The 26,523-nt window shown below is 38.5% G+C and overlaps 1 protein-coding gene across 1 annotated transcript in view; it reads right to left on the bottom strand.

Moving 5' to 3' along the window:
* The window catches only part of tbx15 (T-box transcription factor 15), a 41,706-nt gene that overhangs the window by 7,459 nt on the left and 7,724 nt on the right, over window positions 1-26,523 (bottom strand). The window contains exons 2-6 of the mRNA XM_059343158.1: window positions 25,877-26,084; window positions 22,109-22,210; window positions 12,398-12,569; window positions 5,388-5,555; window positions 2,695-2,759 (exon numbers count right to left, since the gene is read on the bottom strand). Of these exons, the coding sequence (XP_059199141.1) occupies window positions 2,695-2,759; window positions 5,388-5,555; window positions 12,398-12,569; window positions 22,109-22,210; window positions 25,877-26,084 (715 nt within the window). The remainder of the gene's footprint in view (window positions 1-2,694; window positions 2,760-5,387; window positions 5,556-12,397; window positions 12,570-22,108; window positions 22,211-25,876; window positions 26,085-26,523) is intronic.

Below are 26,523 nucleotides of genomic sequence, written 5' to 3'. Positions count from 1 at the left end.
CAGTGAGCGTTCTTTCTCCTACACAGTTTTTGGCTCATTTATTTACTCAACAAGCTGTATCTGAAGCTGCAGCCAACATCCAACCACCACCCCACCGAGACTCCTCCCAAATAAATCAATTAAGTGCTGCTATTGGAGTTTTATATTCAGTTTTTTAATTGTTAATTTAAAAGTCTCTTTTTCTTATTTTTGTGCTTTCTTTATAATGTTTTTCATATCAGGTTTTCTGTATATTTTTTGTATGAAATGTATTGTATGGATAAATCGTTTTTATTATTATTATTATTAATGCCCTAATATAGGGCTCTTTCCAATAATTCAAGGAAGAGTTTGTGCCAAGATTTTACGCCAAAATCTGAGACAAAAAAATCTAAATTTCCAGCTGTGGTGTGAAATATAATATAATAGTGCAGTGGATTGTAACTGTTCAGCAGAGTGACTGACAAACTTACAGTATGAGACCAATAAAACTTCAGCTGCGGCTCATGACCAAATTCATAAAGAATCAAAGATTAAAATCATCTACAGACACAAAGAGTGACATTCAGAATGACTGAAAAGACTTTTAAGGTGACAGAGGCTGTGTTTTGACTCTTAAGTCTCTGAGACTTCAACTTGTATCTGAAGAAAACAAATCCCAGCAGGAATTCGAAGAGAAGGAATCACGAGCTGTACGTGAGGATAAATTCATTTTCTCTCTCTCCAGACAAATATCTCATTCCCCGTTATCTTTTTATCTGTAGCTTTTCTGCAATGAAATTCTAATGCCAGTTCATAAATCAAACAGTCTATTGTTTGAAAAACGAAAAAAGATGTCTCAAATATCTGTGTGCCAATAATGCAGACCAGATGGAGGGGGCTGCTTTCATGTGCGGAGGGGTCTGGTGGTTGGGTTCTCTCCCTTCTCCTCTCCTCCATGAATGATCAGTCAGAGACAGAGAGAAAGAGATGGATTAAGAGAGGGGAGATGGAGAGGAAGAGAGTAAGGAAGCTCAGGAAGATTTGTCTTTACTGACAAAAATCAAACATATTTAATAATAGTTTAACCTTCTTCATAAGGTGCGTGATGTTAGGAGACATGGTTTATGAAGCCAAAGCTCAAACAGCCAACAGGAGCTCTCTCTCCAGGTGACATCAGCACACTAACAGTGACAATACAGCTGATGCAACTTTAACAGCTGACAGAGAGACTAAAGGGTCCGATGCACATTGTGCATGTGTGTGTGCAGGAAGAGGAGGGCTGAGATATAAAATATGGCATAAAATATCCTGTTTGAGTCTGTACATGATTGATGCTGCAGGACTTCCTGTGCAGACAGAGCGTTAATAACTGTGTTTGCACTGATTTGCAGGTTGAAGCATGCAGAGTTGACTGGGTCAAAGTGGCTAAAATTTGTTGAAAAGTGCATGTATTTTAATATGCAACCATTGTTTGAAACCTTTTTATGGCCATATCTAAGTATAGCAGGTCCTAAATATGTGCTGAAATCTTTCTGTATGTAACCGAATGTTTAAAAAGCTAAATTTAACCTTGAATGGAGAGATAATGGATCCATAAGCAGTTTACTGTACTGTTATTAACACATAAAATAAAAAAATATAAATATAAAAATATATTCTTCAATCATGAAAGGATAAGCTCAAACTCAACACTCAACAACTCAACGTTCTCTTCAAGTGAAGAAGTTGGCTTCTTGGGGTGAAGCAATGATATGTAGCTGCTACTGGTGTCATGATTCTATTCAGTTTTAGCACTGAAGGCTCTGCCATTGTCTTTAATTTGTGAAGATCAACATATCATTGGTTTTATGTCATTGGTTTTTATGTCATTTACATTTTTTTTAAAATTATTCTTTAAAAAAGATTCTACATGGTATTAAATATGATAAATACCACATTTTTAATGTATCACACTATATGATCAAATTTAAATAACATTAACAACATTAAATGACATATTTTACCAGTCAAGATTAAAAAATATTAAGTTTACTCAAAAACCACTGGATCCTGGAGGACGAAAGTTACTTGTGTCTGGGTTTTTTTCTCAGTCAGATGTATTTATTTATGATTACGCTCTGTCATATTTGTCATAGGAATTGCAAGAATTGACAAGCACCTAACTGATTGATTTTAAATTTAGAATCAAAATCATTACAACCCTGGTTGCTGCATCACATTTCAAAAATATAAATACAAGTTTGAGAAAACATCCTGCAAACCTCCTGCTGGCTGCGATCATCCCATTATACTACACTGAATGGTTATATTGTTGGAGAATATTGTGGCCTGATAATGTGCAATACATCTGTGTTGAAACATCAATTAACAGGAATAATCGGACACCAATCGGATTATTACGACTAAATAATTCCAACCTCCATTTTCTGCATTTGAAAGCATGAACAGTGTTATGCATGAGCTGAATGAGACAATGACAGAGATAGAGATGAAGACAAGAGGTGGACAGTGACTCAGTCTGTGCTGCAGATCTGCAGATTTGATTCTTGGCAACAGACAAAGCAGCTATTTTTATTTGCAGCAGCATATGGTGGTAAGTGCTATCTCCAGACAGTCATGTCCACATTAAAGATCACACGGATACAAAGAAAAAAAAAGACTGTTTGTGTGGCAGATTAAAAACACTAACAGACTGTAACCGGCTGCTCAGTTGGTAAACAGATGATAACGAACCTGTTTCTTCCAGAGTCCCTGAATCCTTTAGCAAACGGGTTGCGGTCGATCTTTAGTCTGGTGATCTGCAGAAAAGAAGGACAAGGAGAGGAGATTAAAATTAATTTAAAATTTAAAATAATAATAATAACTAGAAAATTTCCTCTGGGGGAAATTTTGAAAGGGCCACGGGGGCTACTGCCGGTGTGTGTACACTATGATGAGATTCTTCAGAGATTTCAAACAATTAATACTAGTAATGTTATGATACTATTCCTCTTCAAGTATTTATTTATACAGCAACCTATGCCCTTTAACCTCAAAATGTGTGTGTGTGAAACATTTGTATCTGGAGGAGTGTGCGCGCTTACGCGCGCATATGTGTGTGTGTGTGTGTGTGTGTGTGTGTGTGTGTGTGTGTGTGTGTGTGTGCATGCGTGTATCTTTAACTGTTATTACATTAAATGACCATTGTGTGTGTGCGTGCGTGTATCTTTAACTGTTATTACATTAAATGACCAGTGTGTGTGTGTGCGTGCATGTATCTTTAACTGATATTACATTAAATGACCTGTGTGTGTGTGCGTGCGTGTATCTTTAACTGTTATTACATTAAATGACCAGTGTGTGTGTGTGTGTGTGTGTGTATATTTAACTGATATTACATTAAATGACCTGTGTGTGTGTGTGCGTGCGTGTATCTTTAACTGTTATTACATTAAATGACCAGTGTGTGTGTGCGTGTGTGCATGTGTGTGTGCGTGTGTGTGTGCGTGTATCTGTAACTGTAATCACATCAAAACATAAAAGCGTGGGGTCGACCAATCAGAGCAGAGCAATCAACGGAATTAACAGCTGTGGAATCTTCTGGCAGAGTGAAAGCAGCCAGAGGTGGGCAGAGTGAAATTTCTGGCCTCGAACAGAAAGCATTTTTGGCAAAACCATAATACCTATCATTGATCCGACTTCACTTTGAGCGTCCTGAGTTCTTCCTGAACCTCTACATATGTTTTTTTTTTAAGAAAAAATGAAAAAATAGCTTTGTTAGAGCGATCTAAAAATAACAGTTAAATGTCACTTTTTCCGAAATCTTCCTGCGTTTTTAATATGGGACCCAATGAGGCTGTTGGTGGTTTTGGTGGCGCATCTTTGCGTCGTACGCCCAAATTATAACTCTGACAGCTTTACCAGAGGATTGTGAGTGAGAAGACAAATTTTCCTACATTTCTATGTATAAATTATTTCTGTAGAGTGGAATTTGCGGCCTGGAGCGCAGTTTTCAAATTTATTTTTTGACAGTTTTACCTCTCCCTCTACACTCTGAGCGATGACATCACACACTCTGACACGAACATTCCGTGCAATACACACCCATTATAATCTCAGAATTTCTCCAAAAATGATCATGGTCATTGAACAGAGATTGATAAAAAACTATACGACCTATTGAAACGCAAAGTAATACACCAATACACAAGACGTGTGTCTACTGTTTAAAGTTTAAATGGAGTCTCTAGGTGAAATTATGCCGGAGAAGTAGACATCTGAAAGTAGACGTCTGAAAATCTTCAATTAATGTTCTTTTTTGCTCATTTTCTTTCGGCCGTCCCATTCATTTCAATGCAAAATTTTGGGCAGTTTTTTGCGACTTACGTCGCGAAAAATTCATATTCCGTAGAGAAAAGTAATAGCACACCGATCCCGATCAAACCGCACATTTTGATATATAATTTGTCCTGCAACTCGAAGAGTTGCAGGACAAATTTGCATATTCATAGATTTGAATATGTTTATATTTCATATGTTAGATTTCAAATTTGCATATTCATAGATTTGAATGTGGAAATTATTATTTCTTATGCTGAAAAAAAAAAACATTATCAGACACACATAATTGTTCCATGCAGGCTATATATTTATAGGTCTCAATACCACTGGAGGAGATCTTTAAATTTGCCAACATTTTTGTGCTATTTTTTTTAATTTTATTTTTTTTAAAGCTGCAGACCTTTGCTAGAAGGAGGTTCCTGCTACAACACTAGAATTGACAATTAGTTTGAGGAATTAAAACTGCATTTTGGTTCATTTGAGAGGTTTTAGGTAGACAGTGTGTTTATAAGAAGCTCTATATTGATTTGACTTTGGCCAATAAAAATGCTTCTGAATGTCATCATATTTTAACAGAGCAGGTTGTTCTCATGAGCAGTTCGTAGTTATTACTACAAACAATAATGCACTAGAATTTTTAGCTTTCCCTTGAAATTATCGTGACAGTCTAAGTTATCATAAAACCACCATTGAGATGTTTAAAGGAGCAACTGTCACATTTTGTGATTGTGTGCTGCCAATCTTAAAAGAAGTGATTGTTACATGTCATGTTAAATATGATATCAAAGAAATCAAGCTGCAAAAGTGTGTTTTTATAACACAACCGCTTCATTGCAGGAAATGTTGCATGAATTTTTAGGGAAAAAATGCAAGATCAGCCAAATTTTAAATTAATTCTTGAGATTGCAAGTTCACAAGTTTGCAGGGTGTGTGATTGGTTTGTTTGGACGTGCTTTTTATTTTATTTTATTTTTTTTCACTGGGTGCCTGCATTTTATACATGTTGTTTTGTCTCTTTAAATTTAGTTGTGAAGCACTTTGAGACTTCTGCTCACGAAAGATGCTTCATAAATAAACCTGTGAGGAACTAAAGCGAGGATGCATACCTGCTGGTTCTGGTAGGCAGTGACGGTGGTGAAGACGGTCTCGGGGAAGCTGAAGGTCTTGACTCCCTCTCCGCTCGGCACTGGCTTGTTTTGAGAAAGTTCGCTGCTGAAGTCCTTCCTGATGACGTGAACACGAGGCTGGTACTTGTGCATGGAGTGGAGGATGATCTGAAAATATGAAAGGAAAAAAGGTAAGGCACAGCTCATATATTAATTAACATATTGTTATATTTGGATCATTATAATGCTGTGTAAAGTAAATGTGACTTTCCACTTTGCTGGTGATATTTTAATCTTTTTCTAACAGATTTTAGAGGGCACAGTTTGGGTTTTCAGCTGTCATGCTTAGACTTGGTAACTTCTAGCTACGCGCCTGTAAGGACAACACACACACTCACACATTGTGTAGGAGAAACATAGTGAACAGCTGTTTTTATTAGTAACTGGCCAATAGAATCGGTGTCGATACGTCCATTTTTGTACAGGGGCAGGCCTCGCCCAAGAAGAATAAAATATAAACTTTTATAGTGTTCATGGCACACTCTAACTGAATTCCTGCGAGAATGATGTTATTCTGAGACCAGATCTGCATAATTTTACCTGTGACCAAAAATAAAGCCAGTACTGAGACCTTACTTTATCTCCAGTGTTTGCTCTTGGGCCTCCAATCTATGAACCAAGGAGACTTTACAACTTTGTTGTTTGTTGTTTGTCTTCTTTGTGAGAACATTTGGAAAATATGCATAAATGATGAAAGCCATCTTCCAAATTAATCAGTCTTCACTATCTTATATGCATTTTACAACTCCTTTTTTTGTTTGTAACACAATAAAGAAAGTGTAGATTCTAACATTACTACCATGGCACAGTGACAAGCTCCATATCAAAAAGATCTCAAACTGGTGTTGGATCAGGTTTCAGTGAGGACTCAGCTGTAGATGTGAAGCATTGGAGGTCAGGAGGTGAGTTTGTTGATTGAAAGCCCTCGTAAGTTTAGTGATCTATCAAAAAACTGTATGTGCATGTGCCTCTAAACTTACGAAAACTCAGCCTTCAGTTTCCTTCTCTGCAAACACGATACATGCAAACTCTCTGCAGCATCATTTAGCTATCAGAGCTACGTGACATGAAGCGGAAACCAAGTTCACACTGTGATGACGCTCGCCGGAGGGCCGAGGATTATTTCACAGCAGAGCGGAGGCGTCAGACGGTGTCGGCCCCCGCCTCGCCTCAGGCCTCGGTCTGCTCTTGATTAATCAGAGAGTGAGAAAACCTTCCCAGAGCCAAACACCCCCGAACCTCCACCACCTCCCCCCACTGCTGCAACAGAGGGGGTCACTTCAAACCAGAACAGCTCCGAGTATCAGAAACACTTCTTTTAATGCTGAACACACTGATGCAGGCTGATAATCTGCAGTCAATGCTTTTAAACATTTTGTCTCCATCTGTGTCGCTCAGCATTCATGTATGTCATGTTTCAACACATTTACTCAAGTACTGTACTATAGTAAAAGTTTGTCATACTTTTAGAGGCAAATATTGTACTTGTACTATTGTACTATTTGACACCTACTGTAACAAAAAAAATATATGACTTTTCAGTAAAATATGATAAAAGATGATAAAAATATATATTTTTATCATCTATTCTGCAGTGCTAAAGTAAGTCCAGCTCTTTTTCAATGTGTTTCAATATTTTGCTGCTACAACACGAAATGTAGACAACATCACTTCCTGTTTATCAGACAACTTTTAAACGATGAATAGAAAAGCTTTGATGGAGTGGATACAGGTTGAAACACAATAATGTTTTTAGTGATAGATATTTTTAAAAGGCAGACAGAGAAGCCCACAGCTGCTTCACAGCCCAGAGGAGTCATGCTCCGAGTCTCCAGTCGGCCCGAGGTGAAGCAAAGTCACAGCGGATCACACACGCAGAGGGCAGCCAGAGGACATCAGCTGACAGTTGTTCACGCTCAGATACAATTAGGCTAAATAAGTGATGTTTTCATTGTCATGGAGGGTAATGACGTCCTTTTAACCTCCTTTTGAAAATCATCTGGACGTTCAGACCCGAGAGACACCAGCTCATCCCGCGTTAACAGATGTGTCTCCATAAAGTCAAATCTAATCACTTTCTGTTTATGAAGCGCATTTGGATTTTCAAACACGGTTAAAAACACTTTAATGACCGTGAAAATCCAGCGATCAAAGCAACAATTATCTCATCTGTGAAATGACATCCTGCAGAAGAATGAGGACACCAGCAGACAGCAAACTGTATGTGTCACACATGACTCCGCTGTCATGTGAAAAACTCGCCTCTGTGAAGGTCCAAGTGAAGAAAAACAGACAAATGTTCAAAGCAGACCCTGTAGAAAATCCCTCAGCAGAGTTTTAATCGATCTCACACAACAGCATCGATACATTCAACGCTTCATTAACAACAACAAAGCAGCTCTGAAACAAAAGAGAAGCAGCGAAAAGAAGAAATGTTTTGGCCACTTCAACATGCTTCAGTGTTTTTATTAGGTTTTCCCACAGACTGATGGGGACAGACAGGAAATAGAGGGCAGGCGAGAGGGACAGCGTGAAGCGGATCTGAACCCACGAGGACGAAGGCTAACGAGTCCAGCAAAGTCAATGAGGCGTCCCCAAAACAAAGACTTCTAAAGAACGAGACCCTCTGTGTACAAATGACATCAAGCTGCTTGATTGTTTTTCAGTTGATGAAAGAAACAGAACACAAAAAGCTCATTTTCAGCTACTTTCTGACTTTCTTGGCTTTAAGTTCAGCACCACATTGGTAACAAGTATTTATAATATCCATTGAAGACTGAACCGTTCCCAGTAATAATTCTGAAGGAAAACATAAAAATAAACGTTTATAGGGCCGTTGAGTATTTACTTTATACTTCTGCTCCACGACAAGCCAGAATTAAATATTCTTGTTCCTTTGGAGAGTAAAATACTTAACATCTAGTTTGTTGAGAACATATTACATATATATCTCAACAAAGCAAAATGGCTATTTCATATTTTCTGTCCTCTTCATATTGGCTGGTCAAATGCATATAAAAAAAGTGAAATAATTACACAAAAACAGCCTAAAAACAGTCTAATAAGACAGAAAAAATGACTACAAGTGACCAAAAAAACTGACAAAAAAGACTCAAAATGACCACAGAGACACAAAAAACTAGCAGAAGAGACACAAAACGATCCAAAAAAATACACCCTATGACCACAAAGACACACAAAATGACACAATAACACTTTCGATCTGTTTCTTCGTTTCTCCGTCTGTTTCTTTGTTTGTTTCTCTGTTAATTCCTCCATGTGTTTTTCTGGATGAGCCATCTGAGACATAATAAATATTTTTTTCTGCTCCTGTTGTGCGCTGTGACGTCTGATGATTCACAACGTTCCTGTTTCTGATGAGGCGGACATTTCACTACACCACAAGTTCACGAGGATGACCGAGGAGCGGTGAGGGTTCCCACACAGGAAGCTCAGAAATTAATTTCCTCTGGCCTCTGAAGGCCCCTTCAGGGACACAAAAAGCCTTTAAACTGAGCAGCAGGAGAAGAAAGACAAACCTCTCCTCGCCCACTAACAATCCATGTGTTATTACATTTGTCACCAGCGAGCTGATGGGATCATCTGCAGAGGAACCTGCCAGCCCCACGCAGCTCGCTACGCTAAAACTGGACACCGCCATTTTGTCAAAGCGTTGGAAACAACACCATCATCTGGCATCTCCGCCCTGATGGAGGAAATTGATTTGAAGCAGCTCCTCATGCTCTTTCAACACTATCTGCAGCAATCAAAGCCTCGAACATGGCTTCATGACAGGAGGCGGCGCGCCATCTTCCACTGTTTCGACATTCAGAGAAGAACTCCTGGGTTTGCTATTAATCCAGCCTAAATTAAACTGAAACCAATGCTCTTATAGTTTTACTCATTCCACAGAAAAGATCATATAAAAGGTGAGTTATGAGCTTTAATTTCATTCAAAGTTTCAGATGTTAACGGTCTTTAAATGATGTACTCTGCACCAGTTCAGTGGGGTTTTTTGATGCCCATTGAGATGAAATATTAAGTGAAACTTGAGCAGCACACAGTTGTTCTCATTATCCGCACAGCATTACGTCAAAGTTTAAATCCAGTTTTAAATCATCTGTTCCTTGCTCTTATTTTAAGTCTAGAGGCTTTTGCAGTCATAGCTCACAAACTATGGAACTGCCTTCGATCAGATCTGCTGAATCAAATAGCGTCCTTTTATAAATACTTCCAGCTTACCCTTTATTTCTGTAACTTATCCATGTGCTTTAAATGCATAAATGCTTGGTCGAATATTAAATGGTGAAGCTGTAGTAAGTGCAATGAAAATAAAGCTAAAAAATCCTATGAGGTGGATATGATGATAAAAAACATATTGAGACTTTAGACATCTAAAATGTGATTTGTGGTTGTCTTTTTGGCTGCATTAATCAGTTTTTGACCAATAGGGGGCAGAAAAACATAGAAACCGATTAACATATTTACAAACAAATGCCTACTTATGCATTAATCACACATCCAGCACCTTTGGTGAACATTTGGAGTATTTCTTCAAACACATTCTGATGAAAAACTTGAAATGATTGTATTATTTAACGTTGTCAAGTGGTCACAGTTTTAAGTTCAGGCAACAAAACTAAATGGTAGTGGTGAGGGAAAACAATATGGTTTGAGTTACATAAAACTATTTCCATATAAATACGGGATGCAGTTGCATCTTTGATGTATTCACGTAAATTTGTTTATTTACAAGTTCACTTAGAATAACTTTTACTTTCAAGCGGACACCAACAGTGAGTCAACTCACTTCCTTCCTTCGATCCCGTCACAATAACTATACGGCCATTAGAGATCACTGCCCGACAACAATAAGCAGCATCTCTTGGCACACATTTACGCAGGTTTCTCACAAATTTAAGTGCATTATTTTTCAGCTCTTTTCCAGCTATTTACCAGCTCCTGACAATTATAACTTGAGAGTTTATGAGCGTTTTTGTTTACTGCAGAGGTTGCCAAGCTGCTGCATAAATGACAATTATCTAAATTCTATAAATAAATAAAAACATTAGCTGAGTTAGCTTTTATTGTATAGGTTTTAAACATAATAATCAAAAGCAAATACAGTTTTCTTCCAGCTAATATTACGCCTTTCCCATGAAACCTATTTCTAACTGTGGAGAGTATAAAGTGCAAAAAGAAGGGACTCACTTCAGCTCGCTGCCCACTTGCTGATTATACATAAGGAAGGCAGTAAATCAGACAAATTGTGGTCTAACTTGTTGCATTACAGTTAAATATTTCACCTATGAAACCCACATTACACATTCGGAGGGGCCAAGAACCAATAAGAGACTTACTTTAGCTCACCACCTCTGTTACTGGCTGCAGGCGAGGCAGTAAATCAGGCACATTGTGGTCAGACTCAGATTTTAACTCAGTGGTGCGGCTGCTGGAGCGCTCTACAAATCAAATTCAATCATTAAGTGCCTTTAATGAAACCGTTTCAATACAAAAAGCTCTGCAGAGCCATGAAGGAAATGAATATTATATTTTTAAAACAAGGGCACGGGTTCAACTCCCAGACCTCTAATATCTCTCCACACTAATCCTCAGACCTAATAATATTCAGTCAGGGTGGACCATCTTCAAACAGAAAGTGTGGGAGGCCGAAAGTGTCCTGAACTGCAGAAAATCAGTCTCACGGCTCTGTGAGTCATGAAAGCATGAAGTCCGTGAAGTACCGTGTCAACTTTCCTTTCAAGCAAACGCATCAAAAACATTTCAGTCCAAGAAGAAGAAAAAAAGGCCTCACAGATCCAACATTTATTTCTGCAGCCCTGTGGAGGGACATGAAGTATTGGACGCTAATAAATCACAGCTCGAACATTTAAAGTGTTTCAGCTGAAATAGATATCATCTTTGCTACAGGATCACTCATTTCTTTCTGATCTCATTCATCTGTCGCACTGTGATGCAACAGTTTCTGAAAATGTGTTCAATTTAAGTGATTTGTGAGCTGCATAAAACCCCCACAATCACCATTAAAACATGTGAAATATTAAACTATATTTGACTCTTTTAAATATTCCCTTTGTCTTGTGTTGCCTTCAGGTCATGTGGGAAATATGAGCATGAAAAGTGCATGAAAAAGCACCACGTGCAGAGGAAACTTAGGCACTAAACACAGAAACCCTAAATACAGAAACCCCAGAAAGATTTAGTTTTTTTTTATTATTTATCTTTTGCACTTTGTGTATTAATATTTGGATGTGCAATGTGAAAATAAGCCTTGCAATCAGATAGGATGCAACCAGTGGTGGAAGAAGTATTCAGTTTACTTCAGTCTTGCATTCAAAACTTACTTAAGTAAAAGTATCAGCATCAAAATGTACTTAAAAGTATTAAAAGCAAAAGTACTCTTTATGTAGAATGGTCCCACTCAGATTGTTATATATTCCAAATAAATTATTGCATTATTATTATTGATGCATTTATGTCAGCAGCATTTTACTATTGCAGGTAGGGCTCATATTAACAACTTAATATACTTTTATGTTGTTTAATTTATAAAAATGCACAATCATTTTTATATTAATCACATTTTTCATGTTAAATCTCGACCTGAAAAATAACTAAAGCTGGCAGCTAAATGTAGTGGAGTATAAGTAAATTTGTTACTTGAGTACTTTAGTAAATGTTATTAGTTACATTCCACAACTGGGTGCAACACAGAGTTACATAATGTATGAGGCGATGTGTAATTCATCAATTTTGTTCCCGTCTTATATTTCTCATTAATATAGAGCTTTTATCTCATGCTCTAAATATGTCAAAATGGTCTTAAGTCATACACAAACAAAAAGATGCAGGAAAAAATGTTCCTTCACAAAATGTCCATGTAACTAAAAGTATTGAGCGGTGCAGATAAAGAGGAGAGTATCCCTTACGTGTCCCTGGTCGTCCAGCTCGTTGTTGGTGAGTTTGAGCTTGTCGAAGCTGACCACCTGCCTCATCCAGGTGTCTCCTGAGGCCAGAGAGTCCGGGTGGATGTACGCCCGTGGAGGCACCGGGGAGTCGGCATTTCCCGCCACCATCCACTTGGAGCTGTGGTACACATACCTGCAAGACAAGACGAGGGAAAGAGATTAAAACCAAGACACCAGAACTCTTGCTACATTAATGCGAAAGAACATCTGCTTCACCCAAGTATTGATACAAATTCCATTTATCATTTTCATTATCGTCTTTCTTCTTCAGCTGTTGTTTGTCTTCTACTGTACTGGAGCTAAATTTGTTTTTTTTTTTTGGTTCTGTTGCTTTGTCACTGATTTTTCACTGATGCTGAAACTTTACTATTAACTAAAGTGTGAACCTGAATTAATGATTAATTATAATTATTAATTATTGGCAAAATCTGCATTGTTTTTTTTTTTTTCTGAGAAAAATGTGGAAGCCGTGGAAATGTAGAAGTGAAGATTAACAATCAATCACAATAGAATTTTTAATTCTGCACCAGCTGCAACAACGTGTGGCTGGTATTTGCATGTGTGTGTGTTTACGTGTTTCATAATGTACAAATGCTGTTGTGAAGACACCTTCTGTAGCAGGAAGTACCTCAGAAGTGCTTGTGTCAAGTGAAATATGAATCACAGTTCTGCCTGTGGCATATTTTGTAAAAGCAGAAGCGGAACAACTGTGCAACAAGGAGTCACAAAACTGTATAGGTCGTCCTCTCTCTGTGTCCTTCCAGTGGTGGTTTGGACACAAATTAACTACTTGAAGCCTGACGAGATGGATTTTCGTGTCATTTTGTGATCTTGCAATTTTTGCATGATCTTGTTTTATCGTGGACATGCATCTCATCGCAAGACGAGCTCTAGCTATTACATTGTGCACATTTTCTTTACCTTTATACTAGTCTGTCAACTACTTTAAAAGAAGAATTAATGCAACATGAATGAATGATATGATGTTTTTATTACTATAACTGTGAAATAAGAAAACTTTTTACTTGGTTAAATTGGTTCCTAGTTTTTTTTGGTGAGTTTGTAATGTTTATTTTGGTTAACATTCAGCTGAAAATATATATTTGAGTAGCAATAATTGTATGAATACTGGACATTCCCCCTGTAATAGTTTGTAGAAGAAGTGTGCAAACTTTAATTGAATTAATTGAGCTTTTTTAAATATTAATGCAAACTGCATGTCATCCTACAACAACATTATTTCCTCCATCACAAGATTTCTGTGTTTTTAATTCACAGACGGTTAGAACTAATATTCCCTCATCACTTCCATGTTTTGAAAGCTCATTTGGATCTCTGAGGTTGCTTCGGGGTCGAGCTGGTTATTATAAAGGCTGTTTGGATTTGCTTCGGATTTTTTTCAGCCTGCTGGAAAAACAAACTCCAAACACTCGGCCACGTTGCCACAACACCGGCTTTAAGAATTCATCTGTTGTTTCTTCATTGTGCTTGAAATTTCTGAGAAGAGCAACATAAAATATTCCACATGCAGTCACACACTCGGCTGCATAGTTTCAATTAAGCAAAGCCATAATATTTGATTATGTTGTGTGTGAGTGTGGGCCATCGGGGCGTCCCACCCATTAAACAGCGGGGAGAGAAGAAGAAAGGCTGAGAGAAAGAAATGGACTTTTACCCTCCACTCTCCACTGTATTCAAAATAGAATAAAAGACAAAATGGAAATGCAACAAAAAAAGGGGAAGAAACAAGTAAGAATAGAAAGATTTATGGACAGAAAGAATGCAGCAGGACAAAGAAAGTCATCAGGAGAGATGAAGAAAGAGGACATGAGTGAGATAAAGTCGATAGGTGGAGAGAAAGAAAGGTAGAGAGAGAAATGCAGAATGGGAGAGCAAGGCTGAGAGAGAGTGGAGGAGAGCGAGTGTGAAGCACAGCTGTTTGCCTTTAGTTCTGGCCCTGCGCTCCGTCCAAAGTGTTTTATCTGCAGCGTCTCTGCCAAAGTCATCAGTCACTCCTGAAACATGGACAAAACTCTCATTTGGTCCTTTTGTTATTGCCTCTGAGGGCTGCACCGCCCTGCTACACACACATACACACGCACACACATAATATATAAACACATTCAGACATAACATATAGCAAAAGATACTACGCCTCCGTCACCACAAAACACATACACATATTTAAAAAGGCGTTTCTTAGGATAACACGCCCTCTGGATGCCATATTGGAGGTAAAATTAGCTCTATGTGACTGTAATTACTTCAGTGAGCTTCTAATGTTGCATTTGTAAACAAATGTACTTGATTAGAACTTTCAGTTTGACTGAAAATGTTTTTTTTAAAGGAGCTGAAGGCAGCCAAAACCTCTTAAAAACTACATTAATAATCAGATCTCATGTCAGACATTCTACTAAGTTGTTCAGTTTCACTCAAGCTTTTATCTGAACTCGGGTCTCTGATCCCAGCTGACACTGCATGAGAGGCGGGGTACACCCTGGATAGACTATCACAGGGCTGACACATAAGTCACTTTCAGACTGCTGTTTCAAGCCGAAATATTTACGTCTCTGTGATGTTTCGCCTTCAGTCTGACATCCCAGAGGCGTGATGGGGGACCAAGTGATCCCAGCTCTGTACCGCCTTAGGAGGTAGTAACAGAGGCCTTCAAAACTGTCAATTTTATCAATCAACGTGAAGCAGCAGGGTCAGCAAGATGGAAAATATGTGACGTATGTTATTTTTACGACCAACAGCTGGGTAATAAGAGGCGGAGCACATCATCACAAAAATTAAGTAAAATGCAGAAGAACTTTCCTTGAGCATGTAGAATCTCTACAGTGAGAAACAGCGCGACAGGCAGTTCTTCACCATCATTGTTTTGAATGCACTCGCTGCTGCTGTCTCTTATTGTATATTTACTGTTGCTGTTCTGATACACGCAACTACCGTCTCCTCACACTTCGTTTCACAATGCTGGATTACAATGTGAATGGACGCCAATATTATACAGTTGCAGAATCAGTGTGAATGTCCTAAAGCGAAAAGACAGCGGAGCTTGTAACAGGACATTCGCAGGACTTTTGCAGAAACAAAGTCTGAAAGGGGCTATAGAGACAGACAACCATTAACACTCTCATATACTCCTACGGGCAATTGAGAGTCAACAGTTAAACCTAAGCTGCATGTTTTTGAACTGTGGGAGGAAGCCGGAGTACCCAGAGAGAACCCATGCTGACACAGGGAGAACATGCAATCTCCACACAGAAGAGCCGCAGGCCGGATTCAAACCTGCAACCCACTGGCTATGAGGTGAAAGTGCTCTGGCTCATCCACTATTGACTTATTTGTTCCTATTTTTATTCTTCATATGCTTTGTTTGCACAGAAACATCTGGTATGGAGAAATATTGAACTCCTTAAGAGGTTTACGATGCTTAACAAGTTAAAACCGGACTGATTGATTTAATCAAAGTTTTCTTAAGACGCAAATTACAGGCTGCATCTGCAAACCGTCTTTGTTACTGAACTCTGCAATCACATGACCAAAAGCTACGTCTCTCTTTCTGTGTCCTGTTTGTTATAAAATACATGCTGTCATCATCACAGGAATCCAGTTTGTATCAGACCTTCATGATTGAGCAAGATGTCTTCACAAGCCTGTTGTGGTTTTTAATCTCACGAGCTCAATTGTTTGTAGATGCATTATGTCATATTGTTTTGCTATTTGTGCAAATAAAGACTAAAATTAAACTTTAAGCCCCTTCTAAAAAAAGAATATGTCTTCTGTCTCAGCAAAGCCCCATTATTGCTATTGTGCTGTTGCTCATGCTGAGTTAATTTAAAAACAACCTGGAAATGAGAAACACACACTTCCTGTGTGTGAGAAAAGAGCGACCACACAGCAAGAGGAACTGGCGGGCTCCATTTTTATCTGTAAAGCCACAAATTTACTGCAAAGGTCTTTACAATCTGTTCGTAAACACCTGAGTTACTAAAGTGATGTCTGACTTTAAACACAAACATGTAAAAAAAGGTATTTATGAAAAAGAAAATGTATTATTTCACTGTTAAATGTTGAAATTTGGTGAAAAATAATTATATTGTAAAAAAATTTTTTAAATTATTTTCCTGAAATTTCCCAAGTTTTTCTTGTTATTTTCTACATGAAGTAAGAAATGTAATTTTAAAAAAAGTTACTTTATTGCAAATATTAACCATAAATTATTTTTAAATTTGTAAATTATAATCATTTTTATACAGTATTATCTAATTGCTTAATGGTAAAATTAAAAAAATACACATCATATTGCTTGAATATAAAATGAAGGTAACTTTCTGCTTTTTACAGTAAAACTTTTGAAATAAAAAAGGTTTTAAGAAATCATATCATCTTACCATCGTTAATTAATTGTAATTAAAAGAAAACCCCCGGAATTTATTCTACATATAAATGTTATTAAATACAGATATTTACTGTAAATATTCATATTTGTAAAGAAATTATCTGTAAAATAACTTTTTACATTTACATGCACTATTTTATGATTCTTATTTATTTATTTATTTTTTACCCTGTACCTGTTTTTACCATATCTAATACCAAGCACACATCTCCACACACAGCTCTGACTTTTGACCTTCACACACACACACACACACACACACACACACACTGAAAGGGTGCCAGGCGTTTCTGTAATTTCCTGTTTGGAGTGCTGTTTAGGGTTACGCTCGGCGTTGAAGGGAAAGTGTTAAAACACAAGGAAACTTTAGCCCCAAACAGGACTGGAAATCTGATTAGTCCCCTCGCTTTCATCTTTCATAAATCTGCCATCTGGCACCGGCAAGATCAATAAAGAGTGGACTTTATGTGACACTCTTACTGGACAGATGGGGGGGAGGGGGGGGGGAAGGAAGAAGAAGAAGGGGTCCTTTCCATTCTCCGCCAGCACCAAACCACACAGCTGACTAAACCAAACTGTAACACGCTCACATTCTCTTTCACACACACACACACACACACACACACGCACATAAACACACACACACACACACAAATCAGAAAGCAAAAACAGGTTGACAGTGTGTGTGACTGTATGTGCATTCTCGGCTGATACACTCTGACACAGACACACACACACAGACACACACACACACACACACACAGACACACAGACACAGAGTTGCCAGGCCCAGGCTGTATATTGGGTTACTGTACTGAAAGAGTAAATATTACTATTGAATTACCATTCAGGGTTGACTGGTGTGTGCGTCCTGAGTGTGTGAGAGAAGACTTACAGTTTTGTGTGAGCAAGTGTGTGTGTGTGTGTGTGTGTGTTCTTATACTTATGAGGACCAAATGTCCTCACACTAATGTCCTCAGACTGGGTGAAAGTCCCACATATGGTAGTTTTAACTTGTCTTGATTGTGTGTGTGTGTGTGTGTGTGTGTGTGTGTGTGTGTGTGTGTGTGTGTGTGTGTGCGCGTGTGTGCGTGCGTGCGTGTGTGCATGCGTCTTGTTTTGATTGTTTTTGCTTTTGATGGTGTTTGAATCCATTTTATTTATCTATATAATTTATCTATTTTTTAAAATTGTTTTTTGTTTTTTTTGTTATTTGGATCCATATACCCTCCCAGTCTGGTCATTAATTTAATAATCACTGCAGTGCACAATAAAAAAACAAAAAAATGACTTGTCTGTAAACATGTCCTATGTTTGTTATTTTAAAAGGTTACTTTACTTTACTACTATTGACCATTTTTACCTTCACGAGATACCTAGTTGAATAAAACGTGTGTAATAGTCAACTAGTAGTCAAACAAGTAGTCAAAAGTTCACTAACGGAGGAAACTGATGTCTGATGTTAAGGATATGGAATAAATGCTCAAACGGCTTTCAATAAGACCATCTGATTAACGTTAGAAGGGACTGACATAACTTGAAATGCATAAATGAGTGTTTCATCCCTTTTGAATGTGTGTGTGTGTGTGTGTGTGTGTGTGTGTGTGTGTGTGTGTGTGTGTGTGTGCTGAAGCAGAACTGCGACATGCCCTGACACACAGTTGAAGGAATGAAGTATGTTGGAGGAGCCAGACAGCCCCCACGCTCGGCAGCCGGAGCTCGGAGCAAACCGAGGGACTGTCCACATAAAAGAGCTGTAATATATGGAGATTTAATGAGCGTGGTACCATGAGACGTTCCTAAAGAGGGGCAGGGAGCCCAAGTAAAGCAAGTCGATTCCAATAAAGGCCGTGTTTCCAGACCCCAAACTCCCTGGACCCGTGAGACACTCCAGTGACAGCTCCCAGCTCAGTTTGCAAAGGACTGTGGTAAATTCCCCAGCCAGGAAGAAAATCCTATTTGATTTTACAAGATCTTTTGGCCTCTAAAAGTCCTCCATGATGTCTTGGTTCGCTGGTGGGAGAGAGGCAGTAGGGTAGATCTCCTGCTACGCTCCGATGGAAAACTTTACATTAATAAACAACGATTGAGACAAAGGATGTCAAATGCATGCATTTCAGAAATCCCTATATATATTCTTATTGTTTAATTTTATGCAGGCCAACTTGATTTGACCCAAGAGGGAAAAGCATTTTCTGTGTTTCCTTCAAAGACTTGTTTTGCAAAAAGAGAGAGGAGATTCATCTGTGGCATCCACAGCCTTTAATCAAATATTCACTCTTGCATAGCAATGCATTAAAACTCCCAATAAACATGTTTCAAGAATTTAAATTTCTGCTTTAAAATGTGCTCACCAGCTGCAAAGAAAAGGCTTTAAAATACTGCTGGTACTGGGAACACACACACAACTCTACTGAGCTTCTTTAAAGACATGTCTCTAATGTTTCGTCTCATAAAGCAAATTATTTTCAGGATTGTAGGATATTTATGTTTTTAAGAGACAGTTTGATAGGCCATTGTAGGTTTAAGCTCTATACCTTGGGTTTGAATATGAGATAAAACATGTTTGCATTGGCATAAAGTGAAGTAAGAGTATCTTACATTTGAACTTTATGGATACATTTGGTGATATTCTATATTTTTCTTATTGTCAAAACAATCCCACATTTTAGTTCTCTGTCCCATAAAGCTCCATTGTTGTCCAGAGCATCAAATGTGTATTATTCCGCCATGGAAAATAGTCCCTAACAAATCCACTATTTATTCCTGTTTGAGTAAAAGTTGCTGAAAACTGCAGTCGCCAGCTGTTAAAAATGAAAATATAGATTTGTGAGCTGCTGTTCTAAAATCTGACGTCTGCTGTTGACGCAGGAACATCAACAGACTGAGCTGTTAATCTTATCCTGTGCAGCCGTGGACAACTGCAGCCTCACACATGCACACGCTCCGACACATGACGGCGATCTCCTGACAGCAAGAAGAACAGCTCCTTTGTTTGTTGTGTTTATCTGAACATATAAGTCAAAAGAAGAAGAAGCTGCGTGTGATCGCTAAAGGGTGTATGAAGGGGAACACAGCACGTATATACTGTCACACATGTTAGGGTGCACGTGGACTGTGCACACTACAAGCTCACTGATTGCACAAGGGATAAGTTACCCTTCAAATCTTTCTGACAGAAAGGGCTTTGTAACAGGTGGTTATGTTAGGTAAAGAGTCTATTTTAATCCACATCGCGATCTTTACCTTAAAATAAACAAGGGGTTTTGTTCGCTAAAGCTAACCATGTTAGCGTGGAAACTCAAATCTACAGAGCTCATTTTTTATTTGCTCTGGTAAATTAATCCTATTCGGACAGACTTCCAGCTGGCCTGGACCTAAACAGGCCAATCACAACCATTTATGTCATGTAAGGCAGGTTGGATAGACGACTGACATCCAGCGCAACTCATGGAACTCAGATCAAACTGTCAAACTAGATTCGCTGATCAAATATGAATCATGATTCTGTTCAAATTTTTTCAGAAACAAATTTCAATGACTTTCCGCTGTAATTAGAGAAAGTTTGCAAACAGGCAGCCATTTTCCTGCTTGAAAATTAGCTAAAGACTGCCCCAACTTGCAAATGTCACTCAGCGTCTAAACGCATTTTGGGGTGCACTTTTTTGAAAACGCGCCTTGGAAATTTAAAAACAATGTTATTTGAAGTAACTTCTGTGCGTCATATTTCTATGCCAGCTACTCAAATCTGGCGATGCCGAAACCTAACCAAGTAGTTTCCCTTATCAACATTAACTACATGTTTAAAACAGAAATGTGCAACCGTTTAAAAACATTAAATAGAACGGTTATATTTCATCTACATTTACATCTGTTTTTTGTTGAGACAACGTTGCAGTTGCACAATTGAGAGATGTTGAAAGATGATGAGAGGACAATTTTCCTGTTTCTGTGGGTCAATAAAGTAAAATCAACTATAAATACTAAATATGAGGACAACAAACCGGCAGCTTCAATAGAAAAACAGTGGCATCGACTTTTAGAAGCCATTTATTGGTTGAACTCTGTTTTTCCTGTAATGAGGCTGCAGCTCTGGGTTATTTGACACATTATCACTTCATCACACGCAGTAACAGCCTGAATCTGTATCAGCTTCTATAAAACCAGATGCTGAAGCAGGTAAACTTCTCACATTTCTGTCATTATACCAGAAAAATTTGTATTGCGCCACAAAAGTGACAGTATAAAGGGTCCACAGTGGACAGCAGCAGGTTTATGTGCAGCAGTTCAACTTTTCCTTCCATCTCGACCTCATTTTTCCCCGTTTCCGTCATTAGACCTAAATGTTGAGAGTTATCCTATTTGCAGCCTCTGGCTCTGCTGCACGGCCAGTGGGATGATGAATACATTTCAATCTCCTCTCTCCGGCTCTGACTTCTGGGACCAGAACTGCAGACCAGGACATCAGTCTTACTACATATCCAGAGAGATCCATCATATACAAGCCTCCCTCCAGCACATGCACACTTTAATCACTCTCTCTGCACTGCACTGTTGCAATGATGCAATGCAATGATGGGGAGTTTCTGCTTCCTCTGCTGCCAAGAAGAAGAAGAAGAGGAACACTTTTTGTAGCTTTTATGAGAAATCTGAAAAATTAAGGGGTATTTTTGTTCCATCCAAATCCAGTTATGTACGAGTATAACATGAGAAACAGCGTGAAGATGAGAAAAATCCAACTAGGTCAACATATTTATGCTCGGTCCGACATTTGAGAAGCATCCAGGAAAATACAGTTGTGAGCTCCAGCTGCAGCAGTAGTGGGGGCTCACTCATGCATTTACACATGCACAAATAACTGTGTGTGTGTGTGTGTGTGTGTGTGTGTGTTTGCATATTATGTACAGCTGTGCATTCATTAAAAGTTCTGCAGAGTGATATTTTCAGCCTGAACGCTGCTCATTTGTGCAGCAGCATCTGTGCATGTCTTTCATGCCTTTACAAAACAATAAAAAAAAACAATTACTCAGCGTTTTGTCTGCAGTTTAGTTCTCGTCATGGCTGGGAAGAATCTGACGCAGCATTTAAAACCATCATGGGGCATTAAACTTCCCACTGAAACCCAAAAGAATGAACTCATTTTGGTTCAGGAGCAGTTTGTGAGAGAAACTCTGAGGTGCATTTCTGCATTTGGAAAGTAAGTAAAACAGCAAGGAGCAGAAAAAAAGGTGCAAGGACAACTAAATGTAATGTAATGTCTGATGTACCTGTATCTCTTGTTGTCCACGGGCACAATGTCCATGGCGATGTAATACTGCTGATGAGGGTCCAGGCCGGCGATCTTCACTCGCATGGCAGGAAACATTCTCCTGAAGGAGAAAAAGGCAACAAGCAGTGTTCAATCTGGAGTCATTCTTATTTCTGTTCCTTTTTTTCTGTTGTGTGTATAAAAAACAAGAGATAAACATTTAAAAAAATACCTCTGTGTGGAAAAAATCCCCAACACTGAAAGCAGACTGATGAAGTCAGCAGCTGTTTCACGGTAAATTGACTAACAATGTGTATTAAAAGGTAAATAAACTCTGATACAGAACAACGCTCAAGTAATTTAGGAGAATTAAAGAAAGATGTATAAACAAAATAAAATCATTAAAAAAAACAGATTTCATGTCTGCAGCTGTGGTTGAAAGGCAACCTGATGTAGCCAATTTATTATTGAAGCATTTAAGTGTTTTGATTAAAAAAAAAAAAAAAAAAAACAGAAAACATGTTGAGAAACAGCGTGAAACAGGAAAACACAATGAAAACAAACAACACAGAGGAGTGAAATGATTATTTCTCTTGATTTGCGACGGGAAAAAATTTGTATGGCACTTTTTTCTAGATGAAAACAAATGTGTCTCGCACATGTATCCACTGTAGAAACATCTCAACTAATTCAACATTATCAATGTTTACCACCTGACAGAGAACATAACCAGTGTCTGAACTTGAAAAAAAGAAGAGCACCGTCGATTAGGGCTGGGAAACATATCGACAATATTCCACATTGTTGATGATTATTTTGAAAAATTGTTATTGTGTAATTATTTTGTCAATATTGTTGCAAATAACATAAAAAATATCAAGAAATTAGATTTTTACATTGTTTTAAAACATGTTGCTGCACAGTGCAGATCTGAGCAATCCTGATTTTTACAAAGACAAAAAGTACTGGATTAACTGGTAAATGACACAACTGTCACTTCACAAATTTGAATAATCACACAGAATTTTATTTTCTTCTCGAGGAGAAGTCTCTATTTGCTGTCAGTCTTAAATCACAGACATAAACATTTATATAAAACCTCAGCTGATGTAAACACAGTGATGTTTATGCAGCTGAATAAACCAATTAAACAGCACGCAGACACATTTTAACTATTTATTTACTGGTACACAAATTAAAATGTATAATGTTTTAAATATTGGGTGAACTTGACTCTGTTGTCCAATCCTACATTTGTTTTGCAGGCATTTGTTTCCTGATTGGCTTCTTTAACTGAAGATTTAGTGAAAAGCATCCAATCAGTTCACAGCTTATAAAGTGGCAACTCTCCTCTGCAGCTTTTGTTCAATCGGAGTTCAGTTTTTTAACAACATGGTCTTCAAATTAATTTAATAGCATCTAATAAATAAAATGTATTTAACATCTTTACCCCGAGCCTTAATCTGTCATTACTCAGATTTATGGATTTATAATATATACATATATAAAATGTGTTTTTATGCTCTTTTCATAAAGTGGGAAATCCACAAACCTCCTGAACATTTCCATAATATTTTTTATTATTCATTTACTGTAATAAAACACTTTGTTCCATATCATAATGCCACTGTGACCTCTGACCTTTGCACGCCAGTAATGTTGGGATTATTCTTTGGTTGTAGTCTATTTTTATTTAATTATAAACATATAAAACTGCCACAATGAAACAGTTATTTATATATAAATGAATGTATTTTTATTCTTGAAACATTTTCAGCCAGCAGCTTCTCCCCTGAGCTGCCTCCAGACTGCTGCTAAACCCCCATGGAAATTATATTCTAAAAAAAGAAAAAAGAAAAAACGTCACCTTTATGAACAGTGTGTGTGGAGAGAGGGAGACATTTCGACTTAATTCCTCGTTTTGCACTTCAAACGCTGCATTTTTTCCCATTTCATTTAAAGCTCGTAAATCCGGCGCTGCCTAATGAGAAAAGAGGGCTGTTTTCTTGCTTCCCTTCTCTTCTGGATTTATGAGCTTATTATGAGCAGGGCCGTGAAATATACGCGCGGCGACGGTCGTGTCCGCCTTCACTCTGCCTCAGCGCACAAATGATTGTTGCTCTATTTATGAGCTGATTACCAATTTAAAGCCAATTCATAAAAAAAGAGAGTGGAGTCTGTAACGAGACATCAGAGTTTATTTTCAATCTGAAGTCAAGACGAGAGGAGGAGCTGGGGACCCATGGCCTCCTTTTGCTGCGCAGAAAAATAAAATAAAACTACAGGTGGACTAAAATATATAGATCCAACAAACCCATTTTATACACTACAAACAAACACAACTCCCCTGTTAAACAGAAAAATAAACATGGTGTTTATTTTGGTGCGAGAGGCCAACGATTTAACGCTCTAGTCTAAAAAAGGTCCTGAATAAATAAACTACTTCTTAAAAAGAATTCCGATATACCAGATCACATGTTGCTTTTTTGCAAGAAGAAATATTCCAAACATCAAACGCCTTATTAGCCTGAAAAAAATCACAAATTAACCACTGTGAGGGGGGAAGAAATTTGGAAAAATACACAAAAAATCATTAAGTGCATAAACTGACTTTTCCTCGTTTTTACCCACAAAGTAAACACGGATACGATCTATTTAGGTCAAGAATAATCCAAACACTCACTGTAATCGTGAAACATTTGATCCAATAAATGTTACGAAAGGAAACTTAAGTTGGAAATATAGCCTAAGGAGTTATCTGACCTCACTGAGAGCGTCTATTCACTTCATGTAAGAACCAAACGCTTTAAAGGCGATAATTAAGACCTTGTTAAGAGCTGATGTCAGTCATCGGATTGATGTGAACAGGAGGGGAAATGTTAGTGGAAATGTGCACGGGGGGAGCGGAGCAGACTGCAGGGGAAAGGTCCTTCCTGCAGGATCCGCAGGTCAACCTGTGCGCTCGCTCTGGGTTCGTACCGCCGGGGCCCGAGAGAGAAACGCCGAGCATATCGGAGAGAGATTAATTAGAAGCAGCTCTCCTCATTCAGGAGGAACCTGCCGCGTCACGAGGGCCTGAACACTGCAGAGAGGCCTGCATGTGCAACACATTAACACCCTCCAAACACAGCTCAGAGGTGTGTGTGTGTGTGTGTGTGTGTGTGTGTGTGTGTGTGTGTGTGTGTGTGTGTGTGTTTCTTTAAAAAACATAACATTTTTGAGTGTTTGTCGTCTTAAGATTTTAGACCATAAATTATGTTTTACGAGTATAAATGGTCTGAATATTAACTTCATATTAATTTTAAAAAATGGAAAATGTTCCTAATCGAGACATTTTGTAGTTTGTTTTCACAAAGAGTGAAAAAAAAACTTTCGCAAATCGCCTTTCACGCAAAGTGTTTCTGCGCCTCCGCAGAGCTGCACCTGGGCTACTTAGAAGAGGTGTTTGTGTGTGTGTGTGTGTGTGTGTGTGTGTGTGTGTGTGTGTGTGTGTGTGTGTGTTGTTTTCTGCGCTATAACTTTGTTTCTTTAAAACATATATATAAATATATTTTAAATTTTAAATTGTCATAATCTTAACTGTATAACACAACGTAATAGAAAATAATCCTAAATTAAATTAGGATTAACGGTTTGTTCTCACCAAATAATAACAATAATAACTTTTCGGTGTAAAAGTTCGCAAATCGCCTTTTACGCACATCTGTCTGCGCCATGAGGCCTCCGCAGAGCTGCACGTAGACCTTCTGCGTCTGTGCGTGTGTATGTGTGTGTCTATTGGGCCTACCTGCCGGCCTTAGTGATGATCATCTCCGTGCCGATGTCGTGGAAGCGCTTCCACAGGTCCGCGCACTGCAGCTCCACCTGGATTTCCTCCATGGAGGCCGGGGGCGACGGTTCGCAGGGCACAGGGGCCAGCTCGGCGGGTGAGCCGAAGGAGCACGACGTCCTCTCGGCCAGACCCTCTCCGTCCGAGCCGGGACTCGCCTCCGAGTCTGAGTAGGGAAATGAGGAAAAGATGAGATGAGAAGGCAGCTCTAAAACAGTGGAATTAATACGCTTCGGGCTTTACGCAGGAAACTTGGCGCGGCGCGGCCTCCGGATCACCTGCAGTCTGCAGCTCTGGCTCTCTCACTCAGCTCGTCATGGAGCTCTGGGCTCGTGTCAAAAGCAGAATAAATGTTGCGTAAAGCTTTTTGAAATGCGATGTAGAGAATATAAAACTTTAAATTGGGCCACACAATGAAGGAATCCGCTGGGAAGCGTTCAGCAAATTAAGTTTTCCTCTCAAGTTCTCCTCCTGGACAGGGTCTAACAGACTGACCGCTCACAGTCATCAACACAACGTTGGAGTAGATAAAAGCAGACATACAGGAGAGCTCCAAGTCTGTCTGAGCCTCTCACTCACAGGATGACCTCAGCCTCCTTGAATTC

This window comes from Centropristis striata, chromosome 10 (genome assembly GCF_030273125.1).
Source record: "Centropristis striata isolate RG_2023a ecotype Rhode Island chromosome 10, C.striata_1.0, whole genome shotgun sequence".
NCBI lineage: Eukaryota > Metazoa > Chordata > Actinopteri > Perciformes > Serranidae > Centropristis > Centropristis striata.
Note: the sequence above shows the minus strand (reverse complement) of the source record. Positions and strands in the feature narration are given on the sequence as shown.